The following is a 22,409-nucleotide window of genomic DNA, read 5'->3' as shown; positions in this document are numbered from 1 at the left end:
CCGGCGAGGCCCCGCCCCCGCCCCGCCCCCGCCCCGCCCCCGCGCCCCGCGCCCCGCGCCCCGCGGACGCACGTGGCCCTTCCGGGCCCGCCTCCGCCGCGCGGGCCGCCGAGCTGTCAATCACGCGCGGGCTGAGCTCTGCACGCGGGAGCCGAGGCGGCGGCGGCGGCGGCGGCGGCGGCGATGGGACCCCTGCGAGAGATCTGCGGCTAGCCGGCTGCACTTGCTCCACGGGTCGGGGGATCGCAGGCGGCAGGTAAAGCCGTGCGGAGCCTCCCCGCTTGTCCTTCCCCGATTCCCCCTCTCCTCCCCTTCTCTCATTCCCCGCTCCTCACGCACAAATCTGCATATTCTGTTTTTCTGCATCTGTGTCACACACACACACACACCCCTCACCCATTCGCGTCTATTATAGGTGCACAAATCTCTGCAAATATCATGCATATTAAAATCCGTGAACCCATACAAATTATGGGAAGCCAACTCCGTGCTTTGGTGATTTGTGTGGTCTGTGTTACGTAAGGATTTGGGAGGTGTACAGGGAAAACTGAAGAGTTTCTTTCCCCGGAGACAAGAAAAGTTCTACATTAGGTTAAGAGTCAAATATACGTGTTTGGAGTTTGCAAAGCTGGTTTGATTTGGTTTCTAAGCTGGATTTCACCGGCCCCCCTTGCCCTCCCCATTCCTTTGCCATATTCAAAGATACTTGAGTGCTTTGCTATTATCTCAAGACCTACTTCTCTGTATTGTTAGAAAGAGGCGTTGGGTGGGGGTCAGACCAAAGCTGATGACCTCAAAGAAAACTGAGCTGGGGTTAAACAGCAGCTGGTGTTTACTTAATTGGTTCCTGGCTCTGTAGCAGAAATGCTTTCAGCACCTTGGAGAGATCCCGGGCTCCAGCCCAGCCCAGCCTTCGGCGAAGGGCATGTGTGCAGTCATTTCCTTCAGAGAAGACAAAAAGGAAGGACATTTAGTTGAGAGAGGCACAGATGGGGGAAGGGGGGCTACACTTGTTTTCTTTGCTTATCCAGATCCAGGACCCTAATAAAATTTGCCCCCCCCCACCACCACCACCCAAATCTGCACACATAACATCTGCAAAATAAAATTTTAGGGCAAAGAAATGAGTCTTGAAGAACATTTGACTATGGTTCATATAGACTGAAACTGGAAAATACTGGAAACAGTCTGTCAGGCATCAACTAGGCTTGTTCACTCAAGTCTTTGAGGTTCTCTTCCAAATGGATGAGGAGCTGCTCGTCAGAAAGAATCTTTAGTGACCTCTTGAAAAATATCCCCCAGCTATTATTTTATTTCACATGACTAGAGTAATGTAGGAAGCCAGTAGCTCTATAGCAGGCAGTGGCTTTTTAATTAAATTTTGCATGGGCACCTGCTTTTCTTAGGCAGATGGAAAGTAAAATGATCACGATAGGAAGAAATGGATATAGAAGTAAAAAAAATCAACCCAATGAGTAAATCATTTAAAGAAACTTAATAAGTCTAAAATGCTTGTAAACAGATCAGAAAATACAATGGCTATAAGATTAATTTATTTTACAATGTAATAGAAGAGGCACCAAATAAATCAATTCTAGAGTATCTAGGGAGCAAATAAACTTTTTATTTAGAATTTTTAAAATACGGATGTATTAGTCTAGTTGTATTACTGACTACATGGCATATAACCATATCAAAATAAGAATATGGTTTGCATAGTGTGTTATAGTTTATAAACCCCAATCATTTACCCTATAAAGTCTCATGAGAGCCCATTAAAAAGTTATGAAAGACACATACTTTTGTTAAAAACAAACATCTCCCTGCTCTTCAACAAGAAGTCCTTTGTCAATGTTTATGTCAACATTAAAATTACTCTTTACAGCCACGAGAATGGCTTATGGAATTTAGATTTTTATCTGTATCACGTTCTGCAGAGATTTTTTTTTTCTTAAATAGATTTGAAGGATGATGTGCCATTGAAAAGAAAGGTCAAAGGCTAAACAAGGAGAAGAGAAAGAGGAAGACTTCAAAGGTAAGACTCCATCCTTGTCACATGTGAATTCATAAGCACCTTGTGATTTGAATATAGATAAAGAGGAGGTTTAAAGAGAATATGGGTTCTTTTTCTCTTCTCATTTTGGTTTTGGACCTTGTATACCTTACTTAAAAACATATCTTGAAAAAGTAATAAGACAATTGCGTATCATTACTCCTTTTTAAAAAATTATAAAAGTGGGGGCACCTGGGTGGCAGAGTTGGTTGGGTGGCTGACTCGTGGTTTTAGCTCAAGTCATGATCTCTGGGTCATAAGATTGAACCCTGTGTTCAGCTTCATGCTTGGCACAGACTCTGCTTGAGATTCTCTCTCCTTCTCCCTCTGCCCCTCCTGCTCATTTTCTCTCTCTCTTTCTAAAACAAATAACTAAACCTTTAAAAAAATTATAAAAGTGGCCACATACCTACTGACTTATAAGGTATTACAAAGTCATAATATAGAGCTACAATCTCTACCACACTTCCAAGGAAAGAAAATATTTCTGAAATGATCTTTTGGTAGAAACACATTTTCAAGTTTTAAGGTCATGCTTATACAATTCTAGAATGCCTGATTTAAAAATGAAAAAGCTGTTAGCAGGCTTTCATGCCTTCCTGCTTCCACACTGAGACTGAGTCCTTTAAGCAAATTGACCTTTTGGTTTGGTGTTGGATAAATGGTCTAAAGCAGTTCTGTGCCTATACCCTGCAGCACTGGCTCTGTGGAAAAGTGGCTCTAATGGGGACTTCACTCTCATTATCTCAGAATGATGTTATGGGAAAGAAAAGCAGTATGAAAAATTGAATGATATTTCAAAGAGAATAAACAGAACAGGGCCTGTGCCTGGCCTCACAAATGACTCACACATGGAGCCATGGGAAAACACTAATCTTTTTTGTGCCTCAATTTTCTGCCTCTCTTCTCTCATGGAGACAAATAATATAGAGTCTGTGGTGTTCTTGGAGTTTTGTGAGGCATATTTATTTCTGTTTTCATGACAATGAACATTTTTCAAGTAAAATAAAAAGTAATTGCATTTATTTGACTGAAATTCAAATTTCCAAAAAATTGATACTATAGCATATTGGTACACATAGAGATCATAATAATACACATATGGGTTTTCCTTAAAGAGGAATTGTTCATAGAGGAGAAGAAGTAAAAATAAAATAAGATGAAATCAGAGAGAGACAAAACATAAGAGACTCTTAACTCAAACAAATTGATGGTCGCTGTAGGGGGTGGAGGGATGGGGTAACTGGGTGATACGCGTTAAGAAGGGGATGTGATGTAATGAGCAGTCGGTATTATATGCAACGGATGAATCACTAAATTCTATCCCTGAAACTAATAATACATTATCTGCTAACTAAATTGAATTTATTTATTTATTTTTTAAAGATTTTATTTATTTATTAATGATAGACATAGAGAGAGAGGCAGAGACACAGGCAGAGGGAGAAGCAGGCTCCATGCAGGGAGCCCGACATGGGACTCGATCCCGGGTCTCCAGGATCGTGCCCTTGGCCAAAGGCAGGTGCCAAACCGCTGCGCCACCCAGGGATTCCCCTAAATTGAATTTAAATTAAAAAATTTTTAAGGAAAATTGTTCAAGGGATTCTCAGCATTTTCATTTTCTCCAGCAGCAAATACTTTGGTTGTTTTTTTTAATTTTTTTAAGATTTGTTTATTTTTATTTGAGAGAGCACATGCACAAGCAGGGGGAGGGGCTGAGAGAGAATCTCAAGCAGACTCTCTGCTGCGTATAGAGCCTGATGCAGGGCTAGATCCCATGGCCCTGAGATCATGACTTGAGCCCAAATCAAGAGTCAGACACTCAACTGACTGAGCCACCCAGGGGCTCCAGCAAACACCTGCTTTTGGTGCCCATTTTTTGTACTTCTTGCTCCGAGAAGTGTTTCTCCTTCGAATCTAAGTATCCACTGAGAGCAGACTGAGCTCCACTCATCTTTATTATTTCACATAATCTGGCGCATAATTAGTGCTGTAAAAACAAGGAAGGAAGGGAGGAATGAAAAAGGAAGGACAACTCAGGCCATCATCCACACCAGCCCATGTGGAGCTTTGTGCCAAGAAGTTTCAAAGTGCTTGTCAATAGGAGAGAAAAAGCACTTGTCCTCATGAAGCTTACAGTCCATCACAACATAGGCTGTCAGACCATAAGCAAATAAACCACATAACAGAGCATCAGATGGTAACAAGCACTATAAAAAGATACAAATTTGAACAAGAGTATAGAGAGTGATTGAGTGCTGACATTGAACATGCTAATTATAGGAAGCCTCCCAGAAGAGTTTGGGAAAGGAGTTAAGGAATGATTTTCTCTTCTAGTTGGTCTCTGGGACATGACAGGTGTGCTGTGCTGCCAAGAGTTGAATATCCATCTAAATGTATAACCATGCATGCAATGGAGATAGATACCATAGACGTTATAAAAAGAAGAAAACCACGGACAGATCCTCACTAATTAGCACCTAGAATGTCCTTCAGAGAGAATGAAAATAACTCCCTCTTTAGAGAGGACCAAACAGCCAGATGTTAATGTTGCTCATGCTCCATCATGATGGCCATACTGGCAGCAAGGACACAACATCAAACATGAGCTGGGGTGTTTATAAAAGGAATACTCACATGGACTCATTTAAGTACAAGACTAGAAAATATTTTCACTCACCAACCCCCCCCCCCCCTTTCATGCACTTTCTGGAATGTTAAGGCTTTATCTAAAGCAAAGCCATCTCTAGAATCCATCACTTAGTAAGAGTCATAGATAGAACATTATTGTTTCTGCAGCTGCTACTATAGCTATAGCTATTCAAATACAAACACCAGATTTCTCATGAAACATTGCTTATTAGGTAAATGCTGAGCCAAGATGAAAAGCCTTTGGACATATCTTCCATTTCTTGTCATTCCTTTTTATTTTATAATAATTGCCCAGCTTTTAAAGTGACTTTATCAAGTGGCATTGTGTATCCTCTTTATAATATTGGAGGTATCAATCAACCAGGTAGATTCTAAATAACTATAACATTTCTATATTGAGACAAAAAGTTACGGGCTTCCCTATGAGGAATTATAATTCTGTTGAGTTTTTGTAGGTGTAAAATTGTCGTGGTAACATGCTATATATATTTTTTTATTTTTAAAGATTTTATTTATTTATTCATGAGAGACACACACAGAGAGAGACAGAGACATAGGCAGAGGGAGAAGGAGGCTCCATGCAGGAAGCCTGAAGCCCAATGTGGGACTCGATCCCGGGACTCCGGGATCATGCCCTGAGGCAAAGGCAGATGCTCAATCGCTGAGCTACCCAGGGATCCCCTAACATGCTATATTTTAAAACTCCTTTCTAATGATCATTCTCCTCAAAGAATGAATCCAATTAGTTATATATATGGAAAGATGTATGAAACCTCTAAGACCCCCAGGGACTGCAGGCATACCTCATATTATTGCACTTAACTTTACTGTGCATCACAGATAATGTTTTTTACAAACTGAGGGTTTTTTTACAAACTGGCGACCCTGCATCAAATAAGACTAGCAGCATCATTTTTCCAACAGCATTTGTTCTCTTCATGTCTCTGTGTCCCATTGTGGTAATTCCTACAATATTTCAATCTTTTTCATTATTGCTATATTTGTTACAGCAATCTGTAACCAGTGATCTTTGATGTTACTATTGTGATTGTTTTGGGGGGCCGAGACCTACACCCATATAAGATAACAAACTGAATCGATAAATGTATGTGTTCTAACTGCTCTGTTAACCAGCCATTCCTCTGTCTCTCTCCCTCTCCTTTGGGCCCCCTGTTCCCTGAGACACAACAATATTGAAATTAGGACAATCAATACCTCTATGGTGGCCATTAGGAGTCCGAGTGAAAGGAAGGGTCGGTTGATGTAGCAAACTTCATTGTTGTCTTATTTTAAGATATTGCCATAGCCATGCCCACCTTTAAGCAACCACCACCCTGATCAGTCAGCAGCCATCAACGTTGAGGCAGAGACCCTCCACCAGCAAAAAGATTATGGCTTGCTGGAAGTTCAGATGATGGTTAACATTTTTCAGCAATAAAGCATTTTTTTAAATTAATAGACATATGCTATTACACACTTAGTAGACTACAGTATAGTGTATAAATAACATTTATATGCACTGGGAAACCAAAAAGTTTATTTAAACTTGTTTTATATATTTGCTTTATTGCTGAGGTCTGGAACCAAACTTACAAAATCTGAGATACACTTGTGCTATTTAAGCAATGTATACAATCCTGAATTAAGTTGTTAAACAAATAAACAATTCACAACTATTTAGTCTACTTAATACCAAGTAACTGACCTAACTAGTAGCTTATGTGCTGTTTTAAACTGAAGCTTCATATATATGATGATGATAAAGAATCTGACAATCAATCAATGAAAGTATGAGAGGAGATGGGAAATCAGCAAACCCAGTTGTTTATACAACAAAATTATTGACTTGTTTTGTAAATTCATGGCCAAAGATTCCTGGAAAATTGTATCTGGAAGAAATTCAAGGCAATATGGCCCAACATCTTACTTTAAGGATGATAAAACCAAAGGCCAAGGAGGTTAATGAGTTTACCTGCAATGTCATGACCAAAATGTTGTAGGTCAAGAACTAGGATTAGAACCCATTCTCTTCCCTGGGTGTTTAGCACAGTGGGTGTGTTCTCGTGCTTCATATGCCTGGAGAAGAAAATAAGGCTCAGTGGGATTCCTTTCCTGGCACATATCCAACATCACTAAAAATTTATTCTTAGAGTAGGGCCTCCCATCAGTCAAGCTCAAAAACATTTGGGTTTTTTTTTGTTGTTGTTGTTGAAAAACATTTGTTTTAGAACACTTTCTATCCCTATGATTTGACCCATATTTTATTTAACAAAGTTGGACTACTGAGTCCCATCCTATAAAGCAGGAACACTCGACCTTGTGTGCCAGAAACCAGCAGTGTGGGGAGGGACTACAATATGTCACACCATCCAGCTCTATATCACAGCTCTACCCCTGAGCAAACGTGACTTTGGCATCGAAGCAAAATAACTCATACTGTTGCTATGAGGAATTTCTTTTTGCTCCTGTCCTATTTTTGTCCTTTCTCCATGTTAAAGTCTCTGATGTTTTATAGAAAACCTGAAAATACATATTTGGATCAGTTGGTCTGATTATACAAGTATGTAATTCAGTCCATACTCCTGCTTTCTGTATTGTCATCTTTCATATGTTCCCTGACTCATGATATAACCTTTAGCAGATGACTTTTCTGTGCCTAGTTTGTTCAGTGACAAAACAGAATTAGTAAAATACTAATCCCTTCTCACCTTGATCAAAATTTTATTAGAATGTCTTTTTTAAAAAGTGCCTTTAGGGGCGTCTGGGTGGCTTAGTTGTTGAGCATCTGCCTTTGGCTCAGGTCATGATCCCGGGCTCAGGTCATGATCCCAGGGTCTTGGAATCGAGTCCCACATCGGGCTCCCCACAGGGAGTCTGCTTATGTCTCTGCCTCTTTCTCTGTGTCTCTCATGAATAAATCAATAAAAATCTTTAAAAGAATAAATAAAATAAAATTATTCTACTTATGAGGGTGCCTGTGTGGCTCAGTCAGTTAAGCATTTGCCTTCAGCTCAGGTCATGATCTCAGGGTCCTGGGATGGAGCCCTGTGCCAGGCTTCTTGCTCAGTAGGGAGTCTGCTTCTCCCTCTGACCCCTCCCTGCTCATGCTCATGTTCTCTCTCTCTCTCTCTCTCTCTCAAATGAATAAATAAAAAATCTTTTAAAAAATTAAATTAGAAAAAAAAAAAAATTAAATTAGTCTACTTATGTATCATTACTAATAGACCCTTATTTATCATCTTCATTGTAAGGCATTAAATTAAAGGTACTAAAGAGATCATCCTAACACTTAACATATGAAAATTATGCTAAAAAAAAGCATTAGATGCAACAGACTTTGCTGCTCCAGACAACGTACATTCTAATATCTTTATATTTTATGAAATAATATCCTTCTGAAATGTTTAAAAGTAAAAAAAGAAGAAGAAGAAGAAAGAAGAAGAAAGAAGAAGAAAAAAGAAGAAGAAGAAGAAGAAGAAGAAGAAGAAGAAGAAGAAGAAGAAGAAGAAGAAGAAGTTGTTGTTGTTTTTAATTGTCTCCCCTGCTCTCTCTTCCTGGGTGATTTCTCCTGGCTACCATGTCTGAAACAGGCAGAGAGACACTAAGCGTAATACTGACCAACACTTAAAAGATGAGAGTATTGGTCACCATTGGTAGCACCTATTTGCATCATTTTTTCTAAGATCGGGCCATTTTTTTTTTTTTTCCTGAATTTGACTGCATTTTCTAACCAGAAACCATTTTTGGCTTAGAGCACACATTACAAGATAATTTTATGGATTCACTTTGTGGCCATGGGACAGGACAATGCTAACTTCAATTTTGATTTAAGCCTCATATTATTTTTTATTTATTCATGAGAGACACAGAAAGAGAGGCAGAGACATAGGCTGAGGGAGAAGCAGGCTCCTGATGCAGGACTTTATCCCAGGACCCCCAGAATCATGACCCGAGCCAAAGGCAGACGCTTAACCACTGATGCCCAGGTACCCCTAGCCCCATAATTTTATCCAACCAAACTAAGTGCCCACACAGGGACCCTTGCTGGAAGCTTAGATTAACTTTTTCCTTGTAGGTAGATAAACATCACTATGTGGTTTCTTGATAAGTAATTGGAAACATTTTATATGTCTTCTTTTAGTCTGGATTACAGGACAAGCCCTGAGAGAACTTGGTTCAATGGGAAAATATCCTTCTACATTGTTTCTTGCTTTGTCATTTTGAGACTATGTCCATACAGGGAAACCCATCTGGAGGATAACTAGAAAATCTAAAAAAGTATTTCACGTTTCAGCTACATATTTATCTGCTTATATGGAGATAAGAAAACCAAACACCAGAGAATTACTAAAAGCTTCCTTACTCACCAAAATTGCTGTCTGTCAGCAATTCCTTTTTTTTATGTGAATTAATAACCAAATGCTTTTCTCTAAAAGGTATTGATTAGGTTAAATCAAGTAGAAATTTCCATCTTAAGAAGACAGAGTCTCAAAGAGCCCACCTAGAGCATAGTTTCATTTAACAATTCTCTGGCCTCTTGTGTATAGTAGACGCTTCATGCAATGTAATGAAAGGCTGGGTTTACCCTCTTCACTGTGTTCTATCATCCCACATGGACACATGTATCCACAAATAATGACTGAGATATCTAGTGTTAGGGTTGGTGAGGTGTAAATTATTGGCTGAGCCATTTGTGATTAATAAAGCATGAAGCGTAAGTTGCTCAGCAGCCTTCAAATACAGCTTCTGTACAATGTGACATTTAGCTAAAATGTTAGAGCAAGATCCATGAGATCTGAAAGCTAAATTGCAAACTGCTAAAGAGTAACACCATGTATTCTCCACAAGGGAACATGGTTAAGCATCCAAGAGGACAATCCAAGACAAATTCCATATGTAGCAAGTGAGAGTATCTGGCTAATTCTTTAACATGTAAGTGTAAAGACTACTGGATTCTAAGTGATTAAAGATTCCTTGTCAAGACAATGAAAATATCCGCTTTTCTATTGCCATTTTTCATGTGGTTCTTGCTGAAATATTTGCATAATTTAAATGAGCTGTGCTGTTATGTCTCATTTATGAAGAACCAGCTTCTAGTCACTGAGTGTTTGGGGGTAATTTTGCATTAAGTAGAAAAGCAGAGCTCTTTAAAAATGTCTCTTCTCTTAAGAAAAGAGAATTGTTCAAATAGACTAACATTACTCAGCCTGGTTCTCACCTCTTAATCCTGAAGCCAGTGCTCGTGGGGCTGATGCCTGTGGATGTTGTCATTCTAGATGCGAAGGATGAGTTCTTGCAGCAACATCTGTCGGTCCAAGCAGGCACAGACTGCTACTGAGGGTAACTACCAGCGCTATGGAGTCCGGTCCTACCTGCACCAGTTTTATGAGGACTGTACCACCTCAATCTGGGAGTATGAGGATGATTTCCAGATCCAGAGATCCCCTAATAGGTGGAGCTCAGTATTCTGGAAGGTAAGCAAAGAACAATTGTGTGAGTCAAGAGATGAAAACGTTATTGGAAATGGTAAACCCTGGAGCTATGAAGAACTGAGGGGTTTGGTCCTCTCTGTGTGCATCAGTCTTGGTAACACTAAGTGGTTTTTCTTCCCTTAGGAAAGGAGAATAGAAGCCTTGGGCTGAAGAAAGCCCCTGAACACAGTACAATTGTTGATTTGCAGGTTAAACACAAATAGGTATAAGTGTCATCATTAATTATTATTTTTGCTACTGTGACTGATGTGCCACTAAATTCACCAGCTGTGAAGCCACCCATAGGCAAAACATTACGCTTCTAGCCTCCCTTATAGGCTTGGTAAGTATCATTTGACAGATTACAACAATTATTAAGAAGAAATCATTGGCTATTGAGAGAGATTGATGCTGAGACCTAATACAATGGTCAGTGTGCCAGTTCTACCTCTATCAGATGTGATCATGAGGCTCTGTGAGCTTCAGCTTCTTCACATGAAGGCACCTCATTAGACAATATATTCAGTCATTCAGCATATAATTAGTGAGCACCTACTATGTGCCAAGAAGTTGCAAAGTGCTAGAAATTAAAGTGGTAAACAGAAAAGGAAAATCCCTTGCCTTCTTGGAACTTGCAACCTATCATGGAAAATAAACCATAAACAAATAATCCAAATAACAGAATGTCTGGTAGTGACATGTGCTGTGAAGAGAAATGAATGAGGACAAGAGGGTAGGGAGTGATGGAGGCCTGGTATTTAGTGTGCTGTTTATAGACACCCCTTCAAAGGAGATGACATTTGAGCAAGTACCAGGATGAGCTGAGGAAGCAGACCATAAGATTACCTAGCTGAAGGTCCTTCTGGGCTGGGAAATACCAAGTCCAAATGGTAAAATGGGAACAAATTTGGCGTGCTTGAAAAATGGCAAGAGTTCCAGTCTGGTTGACATAGAATAAGAATGGGAAAAAGGACAGGTGATGGATCCAGAAAAATAACAGGACACATGATTTATGTAGATGATAATGAGGACACTGGCTTTTACGTTGAGAGATATGGGAAGCCACCTGAATGTCTTCCGCAGAAGAGTGCCATGATCTGACTAAGATTTTAACAGGATCATTCTGACTACAGTATGGAAAACAGATTATAGGAGGACAAGGGTAGAGGCAGCCAGATTATTTGGGAGGGTCTGAATGAACCCAGGCAAGAGGTAATGATGGCTTGGATTAGGTGGTGTTGGTAGAGATGGTGAGAAGTAATCTGACGTAGCATAAAGTTTGAAGACCAAGCTGTCAGGATGTGCTAATGAAGTACACATGAGAGATAGAAGAGTCAGGTACGCCTCTAAGGCTTGTGACCCAAGCTATTTACTGAGTGATGTCATAATTTTCTGGGATGGTGAACACTGGGAGAGCAGTGAGAGTGGTGAGGAATCAAGAGTTTGAGTTTGGCCATGTTTTGCTAGAGATGCCTATTAGACATGTGAGTGGGGATCTCTAGTGGTAATTTAAATGCAGCTCATGGATCGGGAGTCTCTCACATACAGAATATATGAGGAACTGGACTAGATAAAATGATCCAAGAAGAGAGTATGGACATAGAAGAGGCATCAGGATGTCTGAACATTCAGAAATCAAGAACAAAGTGAGGATTTAGGGAGGAATGCTGAGAAGTACAACCTTTGGAGGGGCCTCCAGTCCCCTCCAGCTCTGGGATCCCAGTCATTCCCAGTCTTCTCCCAAAAGATCCCAGAATGTTTAACATTGATGTTGACATAAACTTACAATTTACTGGCAATGTAGTTTAACAAGAAGCAATGTTGTGTAATGTTTATGAGCCTGGCCTCTGTCCTCAGATTACATGGGTTCAAACCTCAGCTCTTCCATTTAAAGCACTGTACCTTTGGGCAAGATCATAGTGGGGCCCAATGGTGATGCTTATCGTACCTACCAGGTAAAATTGTAAGAATTAGAAAGATGTCTGGTATGCACTCAAGCATTCGGCATATTAGCTCCTACTATCTATCCGATGTCATATGAAACATTGGGTCCTGAAGTGGAAATAAAACGTGAAACCTAGTTAATACATAAAGCAGTGGGTAACACAGTTGTTAACATGGATTACCTGAGACCTGTGTTAATTCAGTATCTTACAAGTGTCATGTACTCTGTATTAAAATTGGTTGAGCCAACATTCTTGCCCTGTAGAAATGTCATCTCTGATGAAACCTTACTGGCCTGAACCAATTAAATGCATAGCCAAGCTTGACACATCTTGTATTTACCCAGTTAAGTGGGTAGTTGCTTCCCCATGTGTCAAAAAAACAAATATTTGCCTGACAGGATCTGTTGTGCCAAGAGTCTGAAATGCCACTGTCATACAGAATATTGAAACCATTCACGTGGTTCCAAGGCACTACCAGTTATGTGACTTGAGAAGCTATAAATCCATCAAATAACCTATAGGGATGGATTCAAAATAAAGAACTCACAGTAGATTACCAACCCCAGAATTCAGATTTCAGAATTCAGAATTTTCACGTCTATTTTACACAAACAAGATTCAAAAGCCCCCCCCCCCCTCAACCCCCACCACCCACCCTGCTATGCTGGACCTACTTCAGAGACTTAAAACAGGCTCCAGTTCATGGCCTCACAGAGTTTATATTCCAGCGAAATCCAAATCTTAAACTCAGAACCTAACCACAAAACATGAGACTGGGCATTCAGAGGCTTATAGTCAACCTGAATCATCTAAGAATTCACTTCTTAGAGACCTCACCTCTACCAAGGGAATAAACTCACTGTTCCTCATGTTCTTCATAGGAAGTACAAGTGAATTCATGCCAGTGGGTTTATGAAATGCTTGGTATCAATATAGAGTAAGGCAGTGATTGTTTTCTAGGCACGTGTTTCTAATTATGATTCTTTTTTTATGGTTGTTTTTTTCTTTCGTTTCAAACTGCATCTGTAGGTGGTTTCATGGGTTGCCCTCTCCCCATTCCGAGTAAAGTGGTACTAAGGTGGCATTGGTCTCTCTTGAGGGGCTCTACCCAGGTACTTCCGTGGGACTCTGCCATGGAGCAGGCTCCTTAGCAACCAGCAGCATGGATGGACTTAATGAGAATGGAGATAGGAATCAAATGAGCCTGAGTTAGAATCTTTGCCCTGTCATGTGGTATAACCTGTGTCTCACAATGCTATGCATTCTTTCTTTCTACAAATGTTTGTATGTCTGCTGTGTTCAAGGTTATGTGGGAGGCTCTGGGAATTGTTTGTGAATAAGATGCTATTCTTCACCTGTGAGTTAGATAGAGCCGTGACCTGAAGGAGTTCATAAATAGGGAAAGTAGACGTGTTCACAGACACTTACAAATCCAGAATGATAAACACTACTCTAAAAGTAGTCACAGTCCGTAGTGGGAGCATGGGGTTTGGGAGCAGGAAGGATCTGAAGCAGCCTGGAGAGGAAGTGGCTCCCCAAAGAGATTACCCTTGAACAAGCAGGAAATAGGCAACATGGTAGGAAGAAACTGAGTCCTTCAGAACTGAGTCCTGCAGAAGCTGAATCCTGAAGAGATAATGGCATATTCAGAAGCCTGCAAATAGCTCAGTACGGCCGGGGTAAAGTACAAGTTGGAAGACAGGGGTCCAGAGACGAATGGGGGAAGGAATACAGAGCTAGATCACAGAAGACTTTGAAAAGCTCTGAAATCTAAATTTCTCCAGAGGCTTCCAGCTTGAGTACAGCAAGAAATAAAGCTAGGCTTTCTTGGGAAGGTTGTGTCACAGTCAGGTGTAAACACACACACACACACTGTACCTCACAGGTTCTACCCCATGGTTGCCTCAACCACAACTCCTTTACCCCAATGCCTGCAACTCCTGCCACCTGCAAAAGTCTATGTGATGCAGTCCCACCTGCCCCCTGCCACCTGCTGCACTGCCCAGGAATCAAACTGGCTGTGGGGGGACTTTCCTTCTTACTCTTGCACTGGACCTTGGCTAAGGCTGTTGCCACCTGATTGTGCAGCAGATCACCTCAGGAAGGCAGGTATAAACGAATGGGAGCAATCTCCTTACCCCATTTATGCTTTCCTCACCTCAGAGTGATCTTCCTCCTCCCATAGTAGAAACTTCTCAGAGGGTGATCCACAGTAATGTGCAAGTACAAGGTAAGACTGTGTCCTCTGTAGCCCCTCTGTTTACTCCCAACACCCTCCTCCTGTCTGCTCTGAGATAAGCCAGAGTTTAAACTTGTGTCTTGGATTCTTCTTCAAAGTTTTGCTAGGTGTTACAGAGTTGGTTTTATACTAGAAATGAGAGGAGCTCAGTGGATGGGTGGATGGCAGGAACACAGAGAAAGTGGGAGGGAGGGAGGAAGGAAGGAAAGAAACAAGCAAGGAATATTGAATATTTTCAGTTTGAGGAGCTTTTCGGATGTTCTTGTGTAAGTCCTCCTACCAGCTGTCAGAAATCCGGGGATAAAGCCCAGGAAGGAAATCCAGGCTGGAGATGGAAATTGGAAGTCACTGGTTTATTGGTGGGAGTTGACACCATGGTCACACATTCAGCCCTAAAGATATCATCTTCAACAAGAGATATGAGTCAAGGGGGAACCCTGGGGAACACCATTAGTTTAAGAACACCTGGCAAAACAGGTTGAGAGTGTGTTGTTGAAGATGCAGTTATAGAAACAGGAAAGTTGTGACAGGGACAAGAGTGTGGGTTTTTAAGAAGATGCAAGTGCTCAGAATCCCTGACTGCAGAATAATCAAATGCAGTAATACTAGATTTGGCGATTAGGAGGTCTTTGGTGACCTCAGAGAAGCCAATTTCAGGGAAATTGTGGGACCAAGCTTGAGTTTCAAGAGTTGCATGGGTTCAAGCAGTAGCTAAAGAGAGACACGGGGCTCTGGAATGGCTTTTGAAGATGGAAACAATTGAATGTGTTCATGTGCTGGAGGGACAGAGCCTCCATAAGGTAGAAAACTGAGTGTGGGGCACCACGTCACCATGCCCTTTGGCAAGGGATCTTTGAGCCCTTCAGATCACACCTGGGCATCAGTGGTTGCTCTGTAGAGCTCAGTGTACCTACAGGCAGGTCAGGCCAGATGAGTTGCAATCGGTTGTCACCGCTGGGAGGTGACAGCACTCCGAGCCCAGGTCCTGCTGAGGAAAGGTCAGGGTGGCCTTGGGGCTGATGGAGAAGAAGTGCCAGACTTCCATCTTGGCTGAGCTTCCCTTGAGTGTGACCTCGAACCCAGATGGTTCCTTTCACATTCAGCTCCAGCCAGCGCCCCCAGCGTCCTTCCTGCCATGCTGGTTCTTGCTTCCAGGAGTCATTGCCACATCCTCTCTGCCAGAACAGCTGCGACAGCTCCTGCTGCCAGCCCTGCTATTTGGAGTAAACAGAGGTATATTTAGACCTCAGTGGCTCACACGCAGATGATGCCGGGGATGTTGGTCAGAGGAACAGCAGGCTCTGGCTGGCAGCCTGAAGCAGCAGATTTCTGGAATCGGGGTCCTCCTCCTTGTCCAATGCCCCTTTCCAGCAGCAGACACTGGATTCTCACACCTCCTCCCCACAGCCAGGAAGGCCATCAAAGTCGCTGTTCTTGCTCCTTTCTGCTGTTGTAAGGGTTGTCACAGCTGAAATAGGCCCTTGTGTCTCAGCAGTGGCTTGACCTCACCACCACCACCACCAGGAGCGCCAGGCTGCTCCTGGCCCCAGAGGGCCCCCGCCCTGTGGTTTTCCCGCTCTCTGCGTGCACCCACACAGGGCTGCTTGCTCTCTCAGACCTTCCAGGGCCTCTGTGTTGCATGTTTTAACTCTCTCTATTAAATAGAGCCCCTTTCTCTTAGATCAAGGACCTCTTCAGCCTAGAGCTGTGTCCAGAGATAGTTTCTCTGGTCCTGTAATGGCATCACTCCCAAAATCTTTATTCCTCCTGATACTCCAGGATGGTACCAGGGTTAAGCTGATGCATCCCAACATCCCTTCTCACCTCCGTCATACTCTCAGTTAAGACACAGTGTATTTTAGATTCCATGGCTGCCCCGCCACTCCCGCCTTCCCATACTCTCCCAAATGTGTTTCCACAATGTTTAGGGTCCTCTCTGGGCACATGTCTCAGAGATCCTCTTTAGACTTGCATTGAGGGCACCTTCTGTGTCCTAGGAGTGGGCTGTTCGCCACCGTCATGCTCCCCTCCACAGATGGCAGGCCTCCTTCTGATACTCTGATGCAACAGGGAAGAGGCGCTGGGAGGCCAGCCACTTTCCAGTTCTTGAAGTGAGCAGGAGTCCTGCCATCTGCAAGGCTTAGTTTGCCTTTTAGCTTCTGAGTGAGATTCCAAGAGTGGATTTTAATCTATAAAGCACTGCTCAGTTGAGGAGCAGACTGCTCTGAGAATCAATCACCTGGCTCCGTATTCAGCAGTCTGGCAGTTCAAGTTATTCAGTTAGGAATATTTATGGCGTGTAAGGCAGGAATGGGATATGGAGAGTGAGACAGAAATAGAAGTCGGAGAGCACTGGCCTCGGTTGCTCTTGAGAACCTCAGAAACTGAGATGGATACATTCCCACAGTGCTCAGTTCCTGAAAATCAGTGCCAATTCTTGAGGAAGATGATTTAGTGACATGCGAGGCATGTCACCATGGATATTTATGTTAATTTAGCTTGTGCATTCAGAACTTTCCAATGTGACTCATTTTTAAGTTACAAATAATGGTTGGTCTTTGGAGGTGAAGTTGTCACTATTTTTAGAAAAATCTAGAAAGCCATCCAAAATGTTATATTTAACAACCTAATTTTTCCTATAGTATAGTATTTAGATCTTATGTAGAATAGTTTAGTTTGTTCTTTCAGAAGACATGATATTGGCTCTGTTTTTTCAATTTCTTTACAATATTACATTTTGGAAATGTGTCCATATTGGTGACTAAAACTCTGTGGCAATTAAAAATAAAAATAATAGCAGGTAATATGCAAAATAGTAATTGGTGAAGTACCACAGGAGAATAAAAGTGGAGTGTGAGGCTTAGAAGTCACACAGACCTGGGTTAGAGCCCGCTCACACCACCTGCTAGCTACAGGGCTTTGCAGTATGCTTCTTCCACCCGATGTCCCTCAGTCTCTTATAGCTGAAATGGGAATAAAAATACCTCTCTTTCATAAGATGCTTGTGAGGATGAAGTGGAAAACATGTCAAACGCTATGCTATGGTCACAAAAGATAATAGCACACTAGCTCTCTGATGAATTTGTGAATATGTTTTCCTTCTATTATCCAGACCTTCTTTATTAGTGTATTACCCTGAAGTTTAATAAGTAAGTTAAATAAATATACTTTAGATTCGAAGCTCAAAATTAAATGGTGGTATGCCATTTGGGTTTTCTCCAACTTTGTCATGCTAGCTAGAAGCAATGAGGAACAGGAGGAAATGGAAAATGTATTTAAAAGATGAATAACTACATTAGCTGTTCCTTAGTCCAAGTGCTCAGATTATTGCAATGCTGTTGCCAATGTAAGAGGTGCATTCAAATAGATGTAATAATAGCTACTTATTACAGTCTATTGCTTAGCCAGGCTCCGGGCTGAGTGCCTTTGAGCCTGGCCTCACTTGGTTTTCACCACGACTCCGATTATCATTCATCATTTTATAGATGGGGAAATTAAGGATGAGAGTGTTTAAGTAACTTTCCTTGTATGATTGAAGTACTAGTTGGCAGCCCTAGAACCCAAGCTGGAATCTGTCCATTCCAAACCACTAAAGGGTATACAGTCTTCTCTCTCTCTTCCATGTGTTACATTTTATTCAAACTGGAGCTAATGCAGTTTCGTTTCCCATCCACCACTTCCAGGGCTTCTCAACATCTGCCTGCGCAAGGAAACCCCGAGTGGCTCCATGTGAGCCGAGAAAGGACATGGCCTGGGGGCCCTTCTGTGGCTTCTAGCCCTGCCTCTGCAACTTGGTAACTGTCATCTGTCCTTGGGCCAGTGACCTTCCTTCCTTGAAGCTACATTTCCTGAACCCTTAAACATAAGCAATTCCTTCCCAGTAACTTGGGGAAGGAGTGGGTAGTTATGTGGATTGCCAGCATCCTCCATTCAGATCACCAGGAACATACCTGTATGTTGGACAAGTTGACTTTATCACTCACCACAGTGAGAGAGGTGACACCAGAGGGTCTCCTGGGGTATTCCAATAAGAGTGTGAGGAAGGATGTATTATGGGATGGGGGCTTTGGGCAGGCAGAGGGTCTATAGAGCTAGAGTTCATTCTGGATTGTCAGGATCAGTCCTGTGATTGGATAACAAATAAATAAGAAATCTTACCCACAGGGAGGGCAGATGAGGGTAGGACTAAAGCTGTAATTGGTACAGAAGCAGCTGTTGTTCGTATTACTTGGTGGGAGTTGGGGGGAGGCTTTTGATATTTTGTGATTTGCACGATGAGGTGGTTTTCACTGTGCTTAGACACCGACAAAGCGGGCTTGTTTCATGTCACTTCATCGCGGGCGTGGGATGAGCTCATTTGACACTAATGTTCTGTGTCACAGATTCTATCAGCAGGAGAATAACACAGCATCCCTGTGAGCGCCAGGCCAGCTTCTCTGAGCATCAGGACCTAGTGGATGGAGTCAAGCGAGTCCTGATGTCAGAGCGGCCTTGCTCTTCATCAGAGCCTGAACGAGACCACCTAAACCAAAGGCGGCTTGGTCAGCTGCAAAGCTTGTGCAAACAGAAAGCTCAAAGGGAAAATCAAGGCAGGGCGGCCGTTCCTGGTGGCCTCCTTTTGCCACCTTCTTTTACAGTTAGGAAATGATGTAGGCGTCTGATACAGATTTGGGGTGAACGGGAATATGAACTTGTCCCCAAAACCATGTGTTGCCAGGTAGGGCTCGGGAGAGCTGTGCTCACTCTGTCCCACCCCCGTGTGTCTCTCTCCAGGTCGGACTCATCTCGGGCACAGTCTTTGTGATTCTTGGACTGACCGTTCTGGCAGTGGGCTTCCTGGTGCCCCCCAAAATCGAAGCCTTCGGGGAAGCCGACTTTGTGGTGGTGGACACGCAGGCCGTGCAGTTTAACGGAGCCCTCGACGCGTGCAAGCTGGCCGGGGCGGTTCTCTTCTGCCTGGGGGGCACGTCCATGGCGGGGTGTCTTCTGATGTCCGTGTTCGTGAGGAGCTGCTCCCAGGAAGAGAAGCTCTTCCAGCAGAAGTTCAAAGAGCGGATCGCCGACGTCAGGCCTCCCGCCCAGCCCATCACGAGAGCTCCGGGCCCCGGGGAGACCAAGATCCCGGTCACTCTGTCCAGGGTGCACAGTGTCCAGCCCGTGTCGGCCTCCTGAAGCGCTGGGGGTCCCGGTGCCCACGCGGCGTGGGCGGGCCGGGGTCGGGGTCGGGGCGTGAGCTCAGGGCGGCCGGGCTCGGGGGGCTCGGGGGGCTCGGGGGGCTCGGGGGCGCGGCGGGGCGGAGACCCCAGGGATGCGCCGCACCGCTTCTGGGGCGCTCGGGGCCGGCAGGTGCCCTCGGGAGCTCCCCCCGCAGACGCCGTGATGCTCTGCTGCTTCCCGCGCACCCCGGGGAGAGCACCCAGCAGTTTAGACCAGGTGACCGACGGCTGATGTGCTGTGTTTTACTTTCTCATGTTGGTCTCCTGATCTTCCTTGTGTGGTGCTCCTTCCGTTCCTGTCTCACTACGTGTAAGATATCGTCACGTGTGTCCGTAGAAAAATCGAGCTCCTTGGTTTTGACCCCAACATTAGTCTTTCAACTCTATCTTCCCCCGAGGTTACGGAGACTGGATACGAATTTATTGGAGTTCTCCACAAATCTTGTTTTGCTCTGTTTGGGTTTTTCCAACGTTTTCACCTGAAAAGCTAATATTGCCAATTTTAGAATCTTAGGGAAGAGATTGATATTGGGAGTGTCTGTGCGGTGTCCAGAAGCCAGGGAATGAGATAGGACTATGAACTAGCTGTGTGACCCTGGGGGATTCGTTTAACCTCCCCTGGCCTCAGTTTCCCCAACTGTATGACAAAGATCCTGGATGTGGTGGCCGAGATTCCTCTTTTGCCGCTGTCATCATGTCTCCCTGGGGACATGTTTGTGATATCCCCATGGCTCACACCTCAGTGGGACTGTCTGAGAGCCCAACTCTCAGAAAATCTCCGAATCAGCAGCTACTCACCTTTCAATATCCAACCTGAGCAGTTTGTAGAGCGCTGTCATGTTTTTATAAAGACCAAAGTAAGCCATCCTCAAATAAGAAACCCGTGAGTAGAGATTAACCTTAAAAAGGGTTTTCTTTCTCAGATAAGATATTTTATTCTCCAGCAAGATGCTCGTCTCATCCCTATGCACTTGGACTTAATCTGTGGATTCAAACTGGACTAAGGAACATGTGACCTTGGATTTCTCTCAGAAATTGTGCCACCTTCGAGTTCTGTCTCTCTTTTCTTTCTTCCTTCACTGGATAAATAAAATATGTGACCAAGCAGACCTGACTTGTATTGTCATTCCTTCACCACGGCTGTTGTCTCTCCAACATGCAAGTCTTGGTCCTGAGGCCATATAAGCTCTCATGTTTCCCTGGAAGAACCAAGCAAACGGTTGGTGCTCTGGCTGCACACTGTTTGCTATGCATGGTCCAGCAGGAAACCCAGGGCAGGTGGGCACCTGCAACAAGGATCATGGGCCAGATTGGGGAGAAATTGTCCCCATTTCCTCACGTTCTCACCTTACTGTGGAAATAGCATTTTAATTTTATCCTTTGGAGCCTTATGTAAGCCCCTAGCATCTGTTCAAGGCAACATCACTTGAAGCTTTCCATGCTTGCTTCTGCCTCATGCACCAGTGAATCTTGGAGGGTGAGACTTGGCTTTGCCAAGCCTCCACAATGAACAAATAATGGTGGCAGGGCTTGGGAACCTTTAGGTACAGGCATGATAACAGCCATTAAAAAGCAGCTCTGTTCCCCACAAAGACCTAAAGGAAACCAAGAGCAGAGAGGAGAGGCTGGCTCTGAAAAAGCAATTCAGCATCTCCCGGCTTTCCTGTCCTGCCCGGGTTATCTGAGAGCAGGTGCTTGTGAGGACCATCCCTGTGCCCTTGGGAGGGATTGTAGGAAAGCAGAGGAATGATCTTTGGAGAGAGCTCAGGCCATATGTACTGACAGGGAACAGCCTGAGGGGGCAGATGTCAGTGGAATGGCGGCCAGGATGGCCCTAGAGCCTTGGTCTCAATCTGCCTGCTTGTGGAGAGCTAGTCTCTCCTCCCTGCTCCTGAAATTTCCAGTGTGAAAATGCATGCCCACAGCTGGGGAGGGAAGCTGGCCAGATGGTGTTCACACTGCAACTGGAGAAACAGGATGGGTTTAGTCGAGAGATCACACAGGTATAGTGTGCAGTGGGCCCACCCACATCAGCACGGAACTAGTCAGTGCTCAGGAGTTTCTGTGATGCACCTCTGCTGCCTCACAGGGCAAACCCCTGCCTCTTAAGGTGGCTCTACACGATTTGTAAGCTTACTCCCATATCTTTCCAAAATTTCCTTTCTAAACCTTCCACAACTTGGACCAAATCCTATCATTCCAAGTTACCTGCAAGCCTAACACGTCTTAAGATGGCTAACTAACCACTCCACCCCTGTCCCAGGCTCCGAGGATTTTCATTCAATGATTTCCTGGCCCTTCCCACATTGTCTTCTGCAGGGAGACACATCTGGATGTTCTTCTCACTGGATGTCCTTACTGATCCTATTTTATCCGTGCCACCTATGAAATGGGATCCCAACAAGTTTTCCAGTGTATATAGGTTAGAGATCCCCTGACTTATTCTGTGCACAGCATCTCAAGCCTGAGAACTGATGGCAGGAGACTGTAGCAGGCCCTCCAGAAGCATCCGAGGCCTCCCAGCCTCTGACCCTCCTTCCCAGTCTTATTCTGACACTCAGTCCAGAGCCCTGCATCCCAGCCTCCCGAAGCATGCCTTCATTCACACTGCTTCTCCTCCCAGCAATAACCATCTGCCCATCGCTGGCTGTTGAACCCATCATTCAAGGCCATGTTGGGAAATAATAGCAATAATAATGGGACCTACCATGTGCTGAGTGGAAGCATTTTATGTAGGTAATCCATCTAATTCTCCCCCAAAACCCTGTTAGATCAGAGTTACTGTCATATGCCATTTGACAGGGGAGGAAACAGGCAAACTTGCCCAGGAAG

General features: G+C 43.7%; 1 protein-coding gene and 1 long non-coding RNA gene across 3 annotated transcripts; one reads left to right on the top strand and one right to left on the bottom strand.

Moving 5' to 3' along the window:
* Positions 1-97: 97 nt before the first annotated feature.
* NRSN1 (neurensin 1) lies at positions 98-20,686 on the top strand. The gene is made up of 4 exons (XM_072813604.1): positions 98-256; positions 1,960-2,035; positions 9,982-10,179; positions 19,135-20,686. Exons 3-4 carry the CDS (start codon positions 9,982-9,984, stop codon positions 19,531-19,533), a joined length of 597 nt encoding a protein of 198 aa, XP_072669705.1. The 5' UTR covers positions 98-256; positions 1,960-2,035; the 3' UTR covers positions 19,534-20,686.
* LOC140625960 (uncharacterized) lies at positions 815-10,331 on the bottom strand. 2 transcript variants are annotated; one of them, XR_012025217.1, is made up of 4 exons: positions 9,924-10,331; positions 6,678-6,781; positions 5,921-6,104; positions 815-942 (listed from the first exon to the last, which is right to left on the bottom strand). It is a non-coding gene; the product is annotated as an uncharacterized lncRNA (long non-coding RNA). The 2 variants fall into 2 exon arrangements; XR_012025218.1 differs by lacking the exon at positions 5,921-6,104 and having other exon boundaries at positions 9,924-10,312.
* Positions 20,687-22,409: the final 1,723 nt, after the last annotated feature.

Source organism: Canis lupus, chromosome 37 (genome assembly GCF_048164855.1).
Source record: "Canis lupus baileyi chromosome 37, mCanLup2.hap1, whole genome shotgun sequence".
NCBI classification, from domain to species: domain Eukaryota; kingdom Metazoa; phylum Chordata; class Mammalia; order Carnivora; family Canidae; genus Canis; species Canis lupus.
The sequence above is the reverse complement of the archived record's forward strand: the minus strand, read 5'-3'. Positions and strand labels throughout refer to the sequence as shown.